Source organism: Eumetopias jubatus, unplaced genomic scaffold (genome assembly GCF_037043125.1).
Source record: "Eumetopias jubatus isolate StellerSeaLion01/CBP00866 unplaced genomic scaffold, mEumJub1_p1.0 scaffold_9, whole genome shotgun sequence".
NCBI classification, from domain to species: Eukaryota; Metazoa; Chordata; class Mammalia; order Carnivora; family Otariidae; genus Eumetopias; species Eumetopias jubatus.
In genome coordinates this window covers 44,188,793-44,207,894 of record NW_028274815.1, presented here as the reverse complement: position 1 = coordinate 44,207,894, position 19,102 = coordinate 44,188,793, and the positions used below count along the sequence as shown (strand labels likewise).

The window sequence follows — 19,102 nt, the reverse complement described above, 5'->3', positions numbered from 1 at the left end:
TTTTAACAACAAAATCAATGAAATATGAAACAGAGCCATCCACCCAGGATTGTTGTTGCTCATCAAGATTTTTCTCTTAGTTGTTCATGGTCAGAGATTTTACAACTCTCATTTCAACCCTTCCTGGCAGTGACTGAATACTCTGGGGACTTAACTGAAGATACCTTTGAGATTCTGGTGTTCACATATAGTTCTTAATTGAACAGAGAAGATGCACAAGGCTCTTTAAAATTTTCAAGAACTATTGATGATAACTAGGAAAGTAATCAGGTAGAAGAGATTGAAATAGTTTCTACACAACTGTAATTGAACATACAGGAATATGTGTCAAGGAAAAGTAGATGTTGTTGGGCTCAGAACTAGAATATACAATGTATATACATTCTTTTGCTTCTTTCTTCAGTTTTCTCTTTCCTGAACAGAAACAATACTGCTTCTTAGGAGTAACTAGAGAGGTTGTCAAAGAAATGAAAGCAAAAGCTTGAACTGTTAACTCACCCATGCTAATGAGAATTGTTAGGACTGTACTAGACACTTGGAGTTGGAGGGAGCAGTTTTGCGATTGTGGTCGTGCAGTTTTGTTCAGTTAGTCTTTTTGTCACTGGCTGTGCTCTGGAGACCTATGTCCTCAATATAAAAACTGCCGTGCATATCATTAATACCCAGATTTCTACCTTTGGGCTAATGCTTTGTTTCTGATTTTTTTTTTTTTTTTTAATGAGAGCCACATTGAATTGTTCACTTTTTTTATATGAGCTTATTAAACTTTGTCCTGAGAGTACATTTTATTTTGGGGATAGAACACAGGGGTAGTGGGCAAGGAGGGAGAAGGTACCAAAAGGAAGGATGAAGAAAAAGAAGAGGAGTCCAGAATACGGAAAACAAAATGTCATGTTTTCTTCTGCCTGCCACCACCTACCAGATTCTACCCAGTTTTACGTCTTGAGTTGTTATATCCTAGAACTTAAGGCAGAAGTTCTCAATCTCTGTACCACTGACTTTTTAGTTGAGGTAATCATTTCTTGAGGGAGGGGAGCTGTCCTGTGCACTATAGGATGCCTAGCCCTGCTGGCCTCTACCCACTAGATGCTTAGAGGACTTCTTTTCTTCCGCATTCCAAGTTGTGATCATAAAAGTCATAAAAGACCATAAAGGTATCTTTAGATATTGCCAGATGTCCTTGAAGGGTGGGCAAAATAACCTCCATTCAGGATAGCTGCTCTAAGGGGAAGAGATATCCCCAAATAGCGACAAGTTCAAACAAGGCAAAATGGATCTTACGTACCGTGGCCATAAGATAAAAGACGTGAAGGGGGTGGGGCAAGAGAAGAATTACATATATATTACAGAGAAGAATCTAAAAAAGGGCTGAACATTCCAAGTCTTGACTAGACCAGACTTTGCTGCTGAAGGGGTTTGCAAACATAGGCCAGCCCCCGTTTAGACATGGAAATGTTGCCAGGGACGGCCTCTGCAGAAGGACTCCCATTTTACCACCTGGCTGCCTTCTCTGAGTGGCTAGAAATTGGAAGGGATCCAAAGAGTGACATAACAGTCTGTAGTTGATTCTCCATGAATTACTTTACTTTCTCAGTAAAGACAGTGTTTTGTTGAAGAGTTGCTTTTTGTGTTTTTATGAATGCTGAATTAAATTTGTGAAAATAATTTTGTGGATTGTTAGTATGCTAAAATCCTAGGGCAACATTATATAAAAATTTACCTTTTTTTTTTTTTTTATAAAACTGTCTAGGGTGATGAAAACACAAACCTGATCTACATCAGACCCATTAACACTTACATAGTATATTTGATGGGCTCTTCAGTAAAACCTGAATTATAACAAATTGCCAACAGCATGCACAGTTGACCAGACCCATCTTCAGAGATCTCATTTACAAAGTCAGATTGCTCCAGGAGGTTGGGGGGGGGGGGGTGGAAGTACATTCAGTCATGGCATATTTAGATGTATAAAGAGTAGCTCATCTTCACCAAATGGATGATATTGAAATGTCATTTTTATAAATTTGATATCTGATACAAGCTTGTGGCAATGTGAATGTGGTTGGGTTGAGAGATCTTTGAGATTCTGCTAGCAGTTCCCTCTTCAGAGGGCACAGATAAAAAGGGGTGAAAAAAAAAGGAAATAGGAAAAAAAAAGTATTTTAAATGAGGACTCCATGTTTGTGGGCACTCCATATGTGGAGATTAAAATTCCAGTATTTTGGAGAACATGTGGTCGAAACAGATGGTATAGTTTTTCTTTCTTTCTTTCTCTCTCTCTCTTTTTTTAATTAAGACTATTTTTTAGAGCAGTTTAATGTTCATAGCAAAACTGAGGGGAAAGTACAGAGATTTCCCATGTACCCCTTGACCCCACACATGCATAGGCTCCCCTGTGATCAAAATGCCCTACCAGAGTAGTACATTTGTTATAATTAAAGAGGCTGCACTGACCCATCATAATGGCCCAATGTCCATAGCTTATAGTACTGTTCACTCATGTTATACTTTTTGTGGGTTTAGACTAATGTATAATGACCTGTATCCATCATTATGGTATCATACAGTATATTTTCACTGCCCTAAAAGTTACCTGTACTCCACCTATTTATCCGTGTCTCCCCCCACCCCTCACCCCTGGTTCCACTGATCTTTTTACTGCTTCCACAGTATTGTCATTTCCAGAATGTCATATAGTTGGAATCATGTAGCATATTGCCTTCTTAGATTACTTCCTTCACTAAGTAGAGATGGTATAATTTTTACTTCTATGCTTTTGTAAAGTTTTCATAAGAACAAAGAGGAACTTTTTATACCATTTCTATATATTTTGCCTAGAAAATGTAAGAGGATCAGCAAACAGAAAGTATCAAACTTGGAAATAGTAATGAGTGGTAAAGCTGTGTCAGTGCAATGTAGTTGAACAAATCCAGATTAGGAATCAGAAGAACTTCATTCTTTGACTTCTGGCAACTAACTATAATTTTAAACTAGTCAATGCCTCTGGGCCACAGCTTCTCCTATGTGGCCTGATGTTTTGTCGTCTTGGGTTGGTCAATACCTTTGATTATGGAATAAATGTATCACTGTTTCCTGGCTTTCTGGTGACTGCACCTAACTTGGACAGTTGTTGCCCATGAATCGTCTGTTTGAACCCTCTGCTTTATCCAGACAGGCGTGGTTATTATTTTCGAGGCAAAACACATCCATGCTGCCTCCACTCTCCTTCCTGTGTCCTTCCTGTCCCATTTCTTTTCTTTTTATTTTTTTAATTAACATATAATGTATTATTTGTTTCAGGGGTATAGGTCTGCGATTCATCAATCTTACACAACACTCACCACAACACATACCGTCCCCAGTGTCCATCACCCAGCCACCGCATACCCCCACCCCCTCCCCTCTAGCAACCCTCAGTTTGTTTCCTAAGATTAAGAGTCTCTTATGGTTTGTCTCCCTCTCTGGTTTCATCTTGTTTCATTTTTTTCTCTCTTCCCCTATGATCCTCTGCCTTGTTTCTTAAATTCGACATATCAGTGAGATCATATCATAATTGTCTTTCTCTGATTGACTTATTTCACTTAACATAGTACCCTCTAGTTCCATCCACATTGTTACAAATGGCAAGATTTCTTTTTCTGATGGCTGTGTAATATTCCAGTGTGTATGTGTGTGTGTGTATATGACATCTTCTTTATCCATTCATCTGTTGATGGACATCTGGGTTCTTTCCATAGTTTGGCTATTGTGGACATTGCTGCTATAAAGTTTGTGGTGCAGGTGCCCCTTCAGATCACTACATTTGTATCTTTGGGGTAAATGCCCAGTAGTGCAATTGCTGGGTCATAAGGTAGCTCTCTTTTCAACTTTTTGAGGAACCTCCATACTGTTTTACAATTGCACCCCAAACCATAAGATACCCAGAAATAAATCTAACCAGAGGCAAAGGATCTGTACTCAGAAAACTATAAAATACTCATGAAAGAAATTGAGGAAGACCCAAAGAAATAGAAAAATGTTCCATGCTCATGGATTGGAAGAACAAATATTGTTAAAATGTCTATTCTACCTAGAGCAATCTACACATTCAATGCAATCCCTATCAAAATACCATCAACTTTTTTCACAGAACTGGAACAAATAATCTAAAATTTGTACAGAACCAGAAAAGACCCCGCATAGCCAAAGGAATGTTAAGAAAGAAAACGAAAGCTGATGACATCACAATTCTGGACTTCCAGCTCTATTACAAAGCTGTCATCATCAAAACAGTATGGTACTGGCACAAAAACAGACACATAGATCAGTGGAACAGAATAGAGAACTCAGAAGTGCACCCTCAATTCTATGGTCAACTGATCTTTGACAGAGCAGGAAAAGAATATCCAATGGAAAAAAGACAGTCTCTTCAACCAATGGTGTTGGGAAAATTGGACAGCCACATGCCGAAAAATGAAACTGGACCATTTCCTTACACCACACACAAAAATAGGCTCAAAATGGATGAAAGATCTAAACGTGAGAAAGGAATCTATCAAAATCCTAGAGGATAACACAGGCAGCAACCTCTTTGACCTCGGCTGCAACAACTTCTTGCTAGACACATCTCCAAAGGCAAGGGCAAAAATGAACTATTGGGACTTCATCAAGATAAAAAGCTTTTGCACAGCAAAAGAAATAGCAAAACCAAAAGACAATCGACAAAATGGGAGAAGATATTTGCAAATGACATATCAGATAAAGGGCTAGTATGCAAAAATCTATGAAGAACTTTTATCAAACTCAACACCCAATGAACAAATAATCCAATCAAGAAATAGGCAGGAGACATGAACAGACATTTCTTCAAAGATGACATCCAAATGGCCAACAGACACATGAAAAAGTGCTCAATGTCACTCGGCATCAGGGAAATACAAATCAAAACCATGATGTTCTCCATTTCTTCCTCCCCCTCTGTGTATTGACCTTATACTTTAAGACATGGCTCATTCTCAGTTGAAGACAACAGGGAACATTATCAGGCTTTTGATGTTTAGTGTGTCATCTTCATTGTCGGCCTCAGTGGTCCACAACTAGGTTGTCTGTTCCTAGAGGCAAGTGTTTCTGTAACTCCCTAGGATCTAGAGCAGTGTTACCACACAATTAGCACTTAATATACATGCATTGATAAAATGAATATAAAGAGTTAGGACCTTACATTTCATTAATTTTCAGTAGAGAATAAGCCCACTAGCAGCCTCTGGCTTTCAGCTTAAGATTCTACAATGAAGAGAGACTTCCTCCACCACCACCCCCTACTTTGTATATAGCAAAAGAGAGCAATCTGTTTGGCCACTTTCAGGGTATGCTTACTCTACTTGGACTGATTACTGTATTTAGTGGGATTAGGTTTTATGATTGGATAGGTCTGGGTGACCTGCTTATCCCAGTGGCTGGGTTGTAGAAGGTATAGACAGAGGTGAGATCAACCTCAGAAGGAGGTGGTAGGGACAGCTTCTTGGGAAGACAAAATATTAGATATTATGGGTAGGAAAGGCCATTACAGTCTAAGGCACTTCTCCATGACTGACTTTGAAATTAGATTATGAAAGTAATGAATTTCAACAGAAGCTGTAATGACCAAGATTGTTTACCTTAGACATCCTAATATCTTTTAAATACATTTTAATATAACCCTGACTATTGGTATAAAGTATCTTATTTCTCTCTGAAAGGTCAAAGTGATTAGGATATTCAGGAAATATCTTACTTATTTGGTGGTTGTGGTATCCATGGTGGTGGGAAATCAGAAGTAGAGGAGGAATGAGAAGGAAATCTCATCTACTTAGTAGTCCTTCAATAGGCAATGTGTAGTTTGTCTTAGTGCCTTTTCTGTATGATTGAAACCTCCATACTCTAGGTATTTTAGGGATCTGGCTGATGTGTTTTAATACCTATGTTTACTTTATCCTGAAAGCAAATGCAAAGTTTCTGGCTGAGAGGACAAACTTACTACTCACCACGCCAGTTTCCCATGCCTCATTGTCCCTCTTAAGGCAATGTGATGAAGGCAGGTGAATTACATGCCCACAAAGGAGGTCCATGTGACGGGAGAGGACCATGAAATTATGCATCTGGGAGCTCATCTAGGAATTGGTGTTCCGCAGCCTCTTTCCCCTCCCGAGAGGAGAAGAGAAGCCTTTGCTCTTTAATGTTAATAAACTCCCTCTAGGAAACGTCTCCTACTTGTTATAAGCCTTTGAGATATAAATGAATGTTGCCTGGTTTTATTCCCCTTTGAAATGTAAACACACATTTCTGGGGAGAGAAACGTGTAAATCTCTCTCCCGGTCCCTTCACTATTTTAGGACTGCTACCAAGTCATGCTTTAAACCAGGTTACCTGTCATTTTAGCTCAGAAAACCCTGGCTAAACAGAAACATGAAAATCTCTACCCCACATTGGCTTCTTCATAAGTAGTGTGTTCTGCTAGAATTCAGACGTGTCCAGCTCTCTTAGCATGGGGGCTGAAGAGCCATTGGAGAGGATACAACTTGAGAAAGTAAGAGATACAGTTTTAGGCTGGTAATAAAACTCTGATGTGGAAGTGGAAACGGGATAGGGTGGGTATAGAAAGGCCAGTGATTACACATTCCTGTGCCATAAGTTAGGAGCAACATACTGGAACAAATAGCATTTTCTAGTGCTTGTTTGTCGGAGTAAAACCAAGAGGAAGGCTATTCATTTAATTCTGTATGATTCACATTATGGATGTAGAATCCTAGAGACTGCAAACAGCGTGGTACTTCTCTGTCACTTGAAGAGCATTAGGGGCATCCATGGTGGGAGCAGTGGGGTGGCAGAAGGGCCTGCGTGTTTTGTCCAGCAGGGCTAGTGTTGGTGTCCATAGGACTTGGTGGCCAGGATATATTTATTGTGCACAACTGAGGCAGTGGTAAGTTCCCTTTACCCAAATTCTCTGCCGCATCAATAATAGTTGTTTGAATCCTACAGAAGAGGAATATGCTGACAGTCACTTGTTTGGGAGCACATGCGATATATCACTGGAATATCCCAGAAATAGTTTGATTTGGAAAAATGGGAAGCTTTGCTTGTGGCTGGACGACCTGAAATACAAAAGGGCATAAGAACCGAAGTTCTGTTTATTCTTGTCAAAGTGACTCCGAAATAATCTTCCCACCTGGTTTGTCTTTCTATATTTTACCTAGTCTCTAGCACTAGCTAGATTCTTCCTTGTCAGTGAATTCCTCTAACCACACCAGCCAATCCCTCTTCTCTGTGCTCTCATTACTCATATTATCTGTGTCACTTTTTAGGCACCTACCACTTACTGCCCTGGTTGCAAACTCTGTTTCCCTATTTGTCTCTTAATGTAAATATCTGCCCTCTGTCTGCCTTTCTATCTAGATAAATATAGGTGTGTATTGCTTCCGAATTAAATTTTAACCCCTTGAGAACTGAGACCACCTCTTCATTTCCTCCAGGCCGATTAGAGTTGAAGCTGCAAAATGTTTTTTTTTTAAACATAAATGAAAAATATAATTAACACTGTATAATACCTTATTTTGGGGTTGTACCCTTTTTAAAAATTACATGCTTAATGATCAAAGTCAGAATCTTAGCAGTTATAACATCTTAATCCTTTAAATCTCACTGATGCCAAATTTAACTGTAGTTACCAAGTTTGGTTTCCACAAATACTATAAGCTCAATAAAGCATCGTGCTCAATTCTTTATTCATTCCTTAAGTTTCAGAATTAAATGTGCCATCCTTTCCTTTTAACTTATAAACCATTTGTAATTATTTTTGAAATGCTTATTTTAAAATATAAGAACTTTCCAAGCAAGTATTTTCTTTCCCTAGGGAAAGGAACTTGTGTCTAGACAAGAGCAGATGGATGCTCCCTGATTCTCTTAGGGTAGTTATCATGAATGAAATTTAGAGGGTTGTTTTTTTTCCCCCCTGCTTCTTCTAGGCAGTCCTTTTTCATCTTTCATCAAACAATTCAGCTCATGGGTTATGTATGGCCTTCTGGAACTTGAATTTGATTTTGATGTTTGAAATGTACATTATAATTTTCCAAACATGAATTTATGAAAATGGCAGCCTTTAGAAACTCCCACAGAGGGAACAGATGACTGACTCTGACGAAAAAAAGTCCAGGAATACACACAGGATAGAGGGGGAAAAAAAGAATACACATGGAGTGGAAGAATTAGGACTAGCCAAGATGATGCTGATGGTTGTCTGGAGAGTAGGAACAGCTGACAAATAGTCACCAGGGAGTAAGGAGCAGATTAAACTGGGCTTCTTTTGTTTTTGCTCCTAGTTTCCAGTGCTCAACATCTTCTAACTTGATTATGAGTTATCAAGATAAAGCATGGTGAAAGCTAGTAAGTGTATCACTGGTCTGGACAAGGTAAGATTTAAATTTAGGGAGTATTTAAATATTATTGCTACTACTCCCTCTACTGCATTTCAAAAGGCATTGAAGGATACTTCACTCAAAATTTAAATTCAGTTAATCAACTAAATAAAATAGTGGCATGAGTTTGAGATAGAAGGAAAATACTTTCACAACAATATTAGATTAAGTTAGAGGTCTTTTGGGGAAAAAAATGAGGTAAGGAAGCTGGTGTTTATTTTTTGCCAGTTATGAGCTTTTTGATTAAGTCATAACTTATTTAAAGATTCCCTTTCCTCATAGATCTGATGAGGTCATAATGGATACAATGTTTAACACTGGTCTTGGCAATCAAGATAAAATGGAAAATTATAGGAGTGGGTATATCAAATCTTGTCCTGAGGGCAGATTTCATAGGAAATTCACTATTAAGAATGTAAAACCATCAGAAAGGTGATGTGGTCCTGCCAAGGAGAGAGAAGGGCATAGAAGTGGGGAAACCAAGTTTTCAAGACAAGTTGTACAAACTTCCCAATTAGAGATTTTAGCACTGATATGAGTATTTTCAGTTTATTTTGCTCTCACAAAGCCCACTTTTTGGTGATGAGTTATGTAGTTGTACGTCTGTCCAAAGGAGACTGGATGATTCTGCCTACTTATAAACAAAGAAAAAGATGTGTGGATTAGTAGATACAGAGGCTCATAGTGTGAAGATGATAACTATAAGAGCCATTTACTGTGCATCTTATGTGCCAGGTATGATGGTATCTTGCATATATTCACTTTTTTTGTGCCTTGACGGCAAGATCATACTTGTTTTGTCACTTTATTCCCAGTGGCTAAGTACTGCCTATGTTTATATATAAAACTGTATACAAAATTTGTTGAGTGTATTATTTTTAAACCATATATAAAACCTGAAGGGCAGCAATCATCCTTGTTTTACACTTGAGTAAACTGAGGCTCAAGTTGGTTAACTTGTGAAAAATTGAATATCAAGGTTCATGTATGCATCTTCTTGAACCCAATAAATATCCAGAAACCTAGACCAAGCATAGTTGCTGCAAATGAACATAAATTTAATATGTCCTCTTATCTATTTTTGCTGATATTTACTTCTGGCATAACACACTTTATTAGTTAGCTATTACTATGTAACAAATCACCCCAAGGCTTAATGGATTAACATGATAAACATTTTACTGTCTCATAATTTCCATGGGCCAGGAGGCTGGGTACAGTTTAGCCATGTACCATAGACTCCAGATCTCTCACAAGGATGCAGTCATCTTAAGGAACAATTGGTGAAAGAGCCATCTCTAAACTCACTCATGTGGTTGTTGGAAAGCCTCAGTTCCTCATTTGTTGTTGGACTTAGGGCCTCATTCCTTACTGGCTGTTGACCAGAGAGGCCTCTCTCTGTTACTTGCCATAGAGACTTTTCCATAGATCAACTGTCTATCATCAGAGTGAGCAAGTGAGAGAGCAAGAAAAGGCAAGCAAAATGGGAAGCCAGCATCTTCTTGTAACCTAATCTCAGAAATGACATCCCATCCTCCTTGCTATATTTTACTGGTTAGGAGCAAGTTGCTAGTCTCAGCTCATGTTCAAAGTGAGAGGATCACACAGTGGCATAAATACCAGGAGAAGAGGGATCATTGGGGCCCACCTCAGAGACTATCACACCTACATATTTGCAAATGCATCAAGATGGGATGGACTATATGGGTGATGACTAGCATAATTAGGATAGAACATTAGGACATGTGGACAGATCCCACAACATAGACTTAATAGGGACTTATTTAACTTCTGGGACAGTGTACCTATTTGCTTATACAATGGCTTCCAGGACACAAAAGATCCACTGAATCAAGATAGAGCTATGCAGTATGTGGCCAGGAGGGTCATGAGAATAGTGGAGCTAAATAGTGGGGAAAGGAAGGCCAAGATTGACTCAAGGTGATTGGTGAAGGGATTTGGAGCAGAGGACAGGTTTGAGAAACTGTACAAGAGAAACAAGATGAAGCTAGTATATAATTTGAAGATAACAACGTGCCATGTCAAAGAGAAGAAAAAAGTAATTACCTGACTAGGGAAAATTCCATTTGACTTAGGTTCTGATATTCAGACATTCATCTCAGAATCTGAAAGAAGCTATGTTGCCAGAAGTGACTAAAGTCATAACCAGATTAGTAAGAGGATACAAAATCAAGGTCAGAAGTGAAAGGTCTGGATAATGCAGGAAATCCTAGCCAAGTGCTTCAGCAAGATTCTGGCCATTCTTGTATCTTGAAGGAAAGCATCTATGTCCAGTGGGAGTATATGCTTCTGTAAATACTTGTAGAAATGAAATAGCCATTATTCATGAGGTAGACTTACAGATCCATTTGATTAGCAAGCAGCTCAAAAAAAGATTCTAAGTTCGGAATTTTGAAAGATCCCTGTTTGGATGGGGAGAACCTAGAACGCTTCTAATAACTTAATTAATGATCATGATATTCTTTACTAAAACTACCGAACTGGTATAAAACAATGGCCAGCTTCTTTGGTTTGTCCTTCATTATTTTTGAGTGGTGCCAAAGCTACAAAAGTGTCAGCTTCAGTTTGCATTGGACCCTCCTTCTACACTGAGTATGACTTGGAGCTTCAGACTCTGATGGTTTCCTCACTAAATGATTATACTTCACGAATGTGCTGAACTGACAAGGTACACCCAGAGCCTTTTAAATGCCAGTCTTTCCTTTGGGCAAATTTGTGCCCCCAGTGGTTTGGGTCTACTCTCCTATATACTCTCTTCTCCTCTTACTTAACATCTAATTGGGGGCCACTTGAATAAAATCCCTTAGGAGTGTCTGATAGAAACCATTTTGGGGAAAGAATGCATTATCTATAGAAAGCACATGAAACAGTACTTTCTTGCTATAAGGGAATATTACCCCCTCAGAGGATCCCCAAAATAATACCTTCTGTCTCCAGTTATTCTGATAACGTCTAATTCTAACTCCAACTGTTAAAATGGAGGCGTAATAATTGTTTGTGATTGGTGGGACAGTGGGGGAGTATAATGTATTCCACCACTGGAGTCGGCCACAATTCCATCCCACTTTTGATATTTTATTCTCTTTCTAGATTTTTTCAAATGTTTTCATTCTTACTTTTTATTTTATATTAACACTTACTAGACTGGTTCTTTCTCTAAAGCTGTCCATTTTCTCTTCTCTTTCCTTGGTACTGAAGTTTGTGCAAAGAACACACTCACGAGAGTGTGTTGGCTGACTACACCACCACAGTTGAGAGATCCAGATGCATACAGATATCCTAGTTTGGCCCTGGTGAGCTAGTCAAGGATACAATAGTGAATCTTTCTCCTTGCTCAGTGGTGATGCTCCTACTCAAGCAGTCCTGGAAGGATTCTGTGCTCAGGTTTCTGAAAGGTCCCTAGTGATCAAACCTAAAATGCCCACTAATAACTTGGTTAATGACTCATGAAACTAATAAAATTATTGAACTAATATGAAATGATGGGCAGAAAGAGACTTAGAAATTGAAATATGGTACTGCTCATCGGGTCCCTGCAATAGTGAATGGCAAGGGAGTTCTTTTCTACATTCCATTCTTTCATTTCTCATCCTTCTCCCACTTGGATAGATTAGCTGTGCCAGAAGCATGATAAGGGCCTAAGATGTAAAGAAGAAGGAAGAGCTGGTCTCTTTCTAAAAGCGACTCCTAATGTAAAACAGTTGACATACAGAAATGTCAAACAATTTTAATATATTATACTAAGTACTATAACAGTACATACATAATCAGGATGCTATAAAATTATAGAGAACTGACAACTTTGTGAATTAAGGAGCATTTAACAATAGCAGTTAATTCTAAATGAGATACCAGAGATTGAGGAGGAATTCACCTGGGCCAAAGAAAAAGAGGTATATTTAAGTATGAGAATAAACTCATCATGGACATGTTGGTATGACATGGCATGTTTCCATGTCACCTTTGAAGACATTAAGTCAGTCTAATTGGAACATTTGAATATATGTAGGAATAGGTGGAGAGGCATAGATAAAAATCATAGGCAGGTATCTGATGTTCGTGTTTGTATCTTGTAAAGATTTTAGAGTCCCTCTATATTAAAGGGAATCATTGGAGTGTTTAAAGTTAGATGTGGACCTTTTAGGTGTTTACTCAGGGGCAGCAGAGTGGGTTGGCCATTCACGTCCACTACCTCTAGTTAACCTTAGATTTTGCTCTTATAGTTGTCAGCAGTCCTATTTGCATCTTTAGTGAGACTTCTTGTTTGTTTTATGGATTTACCCTGTGCTCTGAAACGTCACTTCTGATGTCTCTCTGGAGGATTAAGTCTAGATCTTCTTCACCTCTGTTTTAGGATCTCAGTAGACACTAGAATGAGGCGACCTTGATTTTTATATGCGTGCTGAACTCTGATTTCATTACTCTTGGAATGTCATCATTCTGTGGCCTAGTGTGTACTCTGCGTACAAAAGTATAACAAGAACTTACAAGTTTATTTCCAAATTTGATCACCCTTTCAGGAGATAAGCTATTAAGAGCAATTCAGTATTTCTGATAAATAACAGTAAAGTGGTGTCTACATTTTTGGATGTAATTCAGAAACTAGAAAGAAACTTCTATTTATATAATCCTATATCAAAAACTCTGTTAATATATAATGTGTGAATCACAAAGGCAATGCTGTGTTCTGTCCTAATTAGTGGGAAGCAGAAGCAGCATCATATTTGAAGTATATGAATATATATATATTTTTTTCAGATTTTTCTATCTCAGTATTACTTTTGGGATATTTAATTTTTCAGACATTACCAGAGGCGTTAGAAGAATTCATAGCTTAACATCTTAAGTTCTGTCAAGATGGATCATTGTTCTATGAACTTTTTTCTGTCTTATCACTTTAGAAACAAAACAGTATAAAACTAAAACAAGAAAGAGGGCAACAGCATGGAGAGCAAAGGTATATTGGTTAAAGAGTGGTAGCAGTTGACCAAGCCATAATAAATAAGTATTGAATGTGCTTAAGAGCAGAGCACGGAGAAAGATTTTCTTGAGGGTCAGACCCAGAAAAACACTGACTTGAGGTAAGAGAAATGAATGTCTTCTCAGTTAAAGTAAATAAAATTGAATTAGTTCAAGTTGTGGGTTTTATCAGATTGAGGAATCTAATAAGATCATTGGAATATTAAGGATAAATTGAACTCTGAGCCCCTACTTGTAAATTGAGGATTCTGTACCTCCTCTCCCACCATTTTTTCTTCCTTAGAAGGTTGATGTTATGTTCTGTTCCAATCTTTTTATTAAAGAACTTTGTTTTTTCTGCCTCTTCTGACAATGCCACATCCACAACAGTGTTGTTCACACCAACATGCCACCCCTTCAGTCTTCCTAGAGAGATTCTGTACTCCGTGTTAGAGCAAACAGAATGCCTTTCTCCAAACTTGGGGTTTCAGAGCAGTCCTAGGCATGTTTCGGGCCCCAGAGCATCCCTTATGAAAGTGGTCCCTTTTTAGGTTTTAGCTTTCCTCTCTCTTCCTTGGGCACAGAATCAAACCTGGAGGCTGGTGAAGAAAGATAACATGTCACCTCCTGCTTTTTCCTCCTCCTCAGCTCTTCTTCAGAACAATCTTGCACAAACAGAATAAAGCCACACAACAACACTGATCACCCTTTTATATTCCATCAAAGTTCTTTATGAAAATAGAGGTGTGTGCCCAAGAGCCAGCGTCCAGTGGGTGGGTACTACCTAACTCAACCTTTTTTTTAAAGATTGATTGATTGATTGATTGATTGATTGATTTGAGAGAGAGATGGGGGTGAGGGGAGGGGGAAGAGGAAGAGAGAGAATCCCAAGCAGACTCCCCACTGAGCGTGGAACCTGAAGGGGGGCTTGATCTCACAACCCTGAGATCATGACCTGAGCTGAAATCAAGAGCGGGATGCTCAACCAACTGAGCTTCCCAGGCACCCCTACCTAACTCAACTCTGCAGTGGGCAGTTATTAATTAAGGTTGAATATTAGGCATTTGATCACAGTCACAATTTCTGAGGGACTTACATAATACTGTTGATTGAAGTGGTTTCTTTTACATTCTGGTCCAAGAGCTAGAACTTTATTTTTTCAGAGCCTTATTCTGTAAAAAGTACAGTCTTGAGGATAATGTGTTGATCTTTTTTAAAATATTTGAATCATGAGAAGATTCAAAATAAAAAGGAACAGAGACTAATATAACTGAGACCCTGCTTCTACCCTGAGGTGTAAAAAATATTAACATTTTGCAATATCTGATTCACATTATTATTTTCTTAAGAATTAAGATATACTTGAAGCCTCCTTAAGACCTCTACCTCATCCCATGTCCCTCCATCCCCCTCAAAGGCAACCACTGTACTTAAGGTGGTATACATACTTTCAGAACATGTGTAGTAAAATGTATATATGTTGAAATTATGCATAGTATGCTTTTATGAATTTTTAAATTTCTCACAAATGATATCTCTTTTCAGTTTGCTTCTACTGGTCAACACTTTGACCTTAGAACTTACTCACTTGACTACATTGGCTGTCTCCTGAGTTACATCCCGAAGTCCATTTTGTTCCATCCTGATGTACTGCCCATGAACCTGGAGTGAACAGCTCCCTGTGTCTCCCCAGCGTCCCACTTAGTGGACTCAACAGTCCTGGGATAGTGCCAGTCGGAAGGGATGCCTTAAAGCTGTTACTTTTATTCCTAGATTTAATATAACTCTTCTTATTAACTCTTGGAATATTCAACCTATTAAGAAACAACTATAACCACAGAGACAAAAAGATGTTCCTATGACTCCAATGTACTCAGCCCTCCTAATCATTGCCTCTTTAGAATTCAATATTTGGCTATACCGTAGAAAATGTCTCAACTCACTGGTTGGGACTGGAAGGCTTCACTTTCTTAGATTTTTATCAAAGTGTTTGCCAGAATGATGTGTGTCCATTTGACTTTCATCTACAGTAGAAGGGTTCCCTTCTTTCCCCATGCTCAGTAAGATCGGTGTTATTAAGCTTTAGTTTGCCCATTCGAAGAGTATGAAATGATCTCTCATTGTTTACACTGTAAGTTTTCCAATTATTAGTGAAGTGTCATGTATTTGTCAATAATATGGGATTTAGTATTTTGTGAATTACCTGTTCTAATCTTTGGTCTATTTTTTTATATTTTGCCAGTTCATTTGTAGGAGTCGTTATTTTATGTACATGTAAAACTAATTTTCAGTGAAACAATACGGAAAAAACTTCAGGCAGCTAACTGCTACTAATGGTACCACACAAATCTGTAAAATTGTTGATGGTCATGATGGCAGCTTAGGCATCAAATAGAATGAAATTAATATTCAGAATTTTCAGTTTAGGAAGGGAAGGGAATTTGTAATTTCATTTAAGAAAGATACTCATGGGAAAATGCCAAATACATATAACAATATTTTCATGCCTAGGGAGGTCAATTTCAATGGTCTAGATTATTTACTCATGTAAAACAGTTTATTCCCAACACAAATGGATAGCTGGAATGGCCTTAGTTTAATGTGGTAGTTTTTAGAAGTATATTTTTGTTTGATTTTTGCAGCAGTACAACTCAATGTCCACCAAATTCCTTTTATGTAAAAGTATTTCAAAGGCACAAATGAAAAATTCAAATGGTATAGAGAACCAGTCCTAGTAATTCACTCACAGAAGGAAATTCACCCCATGCATGCTTTGGTTTTGATCATTTCTATTGAAAGAACATTTTCCTGTAACCCTCCTCTTTTTTTTTTAAATATACTTTTAAACGCTGGACTTTTCCTAGTAGAAATACATTTTTCTAGGAAGGTTTTATCTTGAATACTTTGACCCTAGAAAGTAAAGTAATTTAGCAGAGTTTCTCTCACTAGGGATTAAAATGGATGTTAAAGTATCCACAGAGGATGAAAATGAGTAAAAAGATGAATCAGGCATGAAAGTTCACAAGTGGAAAATAGATGAATGATGTTTCTCTTTTATTGTCCTTGTAAATAAAATGAATTGTGCTTTTGGCTTTCATTTGCCACATGAATTGATTGTTACAAGATAAAACCTGAGAAAATTGAATTATAATTTTCGAGAATCAGTGAATCAGCAGCATCTTTTAAGTAGCCAGTGGAAGTGTTCCAGACATTCCACTGAATTTACTTTCCGCAAACCTCCACTATGTATATAGGTGTCTTAATGTTTAAAGAAAGAGGTGCTAACATTTTAGGAATTTATATATGTATCTTCTTTCACATCAAAATGGTCCTGGTAAAATGAAACAAAACCGAATTCAACTTTGAGCCTTCTGGTCTCTAACCCTAGGCTTAGTGCTGGAGTGCCCTGGGATTCCCTCTCCTCTCTTGTAAGGTCCTTCTGCGAGCCTCCCTCTACTGCCATCCCCCTACCTCCAGTCTCAAGTTCTATCTCAACAAAAGTGGAATACGTTGGATCACTTCATTCACATGTTACTATGAAGTCCTACAGGTTAAGATCTATTACTCATCACCTATGACTTTAGCATATGGTATTAGTTAAATATTTACCAAGACTTTTTGAGAGCCAAATACCGTCCAATAAATGTGTATGCATTGTTTCATTGAAACTTAAGATTTTATAGATTTCTTTTATAGACAAAGAAGCAGGTTTAGAAGGAGTTAAGAAAACTTGGCTAAGGTTTCATAGCTAGTAACCAGCATAAATGAAATTCAACTCAGTTTATAATAACACAGAATATGTACGCATATACACTATACCACACAATCCTGAGCAGGTTTCAAAACTTGCCGTTGCATAACATCACCACTCGTGGAGTAATGGTTTACTTCCTCTGCTGAAAGTAAGTGGTACAAAGACCACTGAATCGGGTCCACCCCAAACTGGGCAGGTAGGCACAGAGCTCCACTGAGCTGTTAGAATATATGGAGCATGCCACCTTGCCCAAGGGCTGGAACAGGGAGCATGAGAGAAAGTTCGCCTAATACATTGTTTCTCACTTTGTTTAATGCAGTGATGCCACGCTTTGCCGAGCAAGTAGAGGTTGCTATTGAAGCCTTGAGTGCCAACGTCCCTCAACCATTTGAAGAGAATGAGTTCATTGATGCCTCTCGCCTAGTGTATGATGGTGTTCGAGACATCAGAAAAGCTGTGCTGATGATCAGGGTATGTAAGGCCTCTCTAGTTTGGAGCTGATCAGAGCTTCTGGTGTGGACTCCAGAGAATTTACTTTTGTTGTTTTAATTACTTAGTTTAACTTGTTAAGCTGTTTGGCTCCTCATTTAGTCAGACAAGGGGAACCATTTAGTCAGACAAAAGGGACAAGTGATCCCAACAAGCCTAGATTCACACTGAATAACCCGAAGAGTGATACTCTGCCTATTTCTTGCATGCATTGTTGTCGAATTTTGATACTAACTTTCAGGGGCCCCTGCTATTATCCATGTGCTTCTCTGGCTAACATGTTCCCATCAGGATCAGAAAGCCATGGGATCGAAAAAAAGGAAGAGAACCCAGCGTAGTAGCAGCAGCAGCAGCAGCAGCAAAAGTAGTAAAAATAATAATAATAATCTGATACAGTCACATTATCTTTATAACAAACAATTACAATCTTGTAAATAAGGCTGTATAACTTTGTAGCAAACCTCTTCCCATCACTCACCCTACTATCTTCCCATGCTCAGTCTTCTGTTGTCAGCTGTGAGTCTTCCAAACGATTGTCCAAGTGATTATATAGAGACATACACTAGAAAACATATAGTAGGTTTTAAAACTCAACATAAGTATCATTTACAACTTGCTTTGTTCACCCACAATATACCTTCATTTATTTACACTAAGACACATATCTTCCCTAGTTCCATTTAACTGCTACATAATATTTCATTGTAAGACGAGATTTTGTTTTCTCCTTACCTTACCAACAATTTGGCATGGTTTTCAAATAATTTTCTTACCCATAGAACTCTTTCTTAAAATAAACTTAAATATCCAGAAGTATAATTGATGACACAAATACATTTGTGGCTATTACAGCTGAAGCAGAGATGGGCCTTCTGCAGTGACAATCATAAGAACATGAGAATATGTTGTCTGATAGCAATATACTGTGAGCCACAATTGTAATTTCAAATTTTCTAGTAGACATATTGGAAAAAAAAACAGTTGAAATTAATTTTAATAATATATCTCACTTAAATGTATCCAAAATGTTACCATTTTTGACATGTGGCATTAGCTACATTTGAAGTTCTCAATAATTCATTGTAGCTCATGTCTACCATATTGGATGAGATAGCACTGGAGTGCATCCCCACCTTCATCCTCTACAGTTGTCTCTGAGGCTGCTCAATAAAACCACAAGGTATCTGCTGACTGCGTTCTGAAAAACTTTCTCTCAGGGTGATCATTGAACATCTAAACTAATATACCCTCAAACACTGCAAGACAATAATAACCAAATAATATCTGTGGTATTTTGTTCTCTTTGGACAATATATAACTAGTACTTTGAGTATTTCATGTATGGAATTAATTCTCCTCTGAATCTTGTTATCTTTGAGGTCATTAAATTCATGAGTGATCCTCTTCAGCTGTGGTATCCAGAGTGCAACATGGTGCTTCCATGGTGATC

General features: G+C 38.0%; 1 protein-coding gene across 6 annotated transcripts in view; it reads left to right on the top strand.

Annotated features, from left to right (window-relative positions):
- CTNNA2 (catenin alpha 2) overlaps positions 1-19,102 on the top strand; it is a 944,211-nt gene that overhangs the window by 838,534 nt on the left and 86,575 nt on the right. For all 6 annotated transcript variants that reach the window (XM_028122408.1, XM_028122407.2, XM_028122406.1 and 3 more), the window contains one exon: positions 17,483-17,634. In XM_028122408.1, the coding sequence (XP_027978209.1) occupies positions 17,483-17,634 (152 nt within the window). The remainder of the gene's footprint in view (positions 1-17,482; positions 17,635-19,102) is intronic.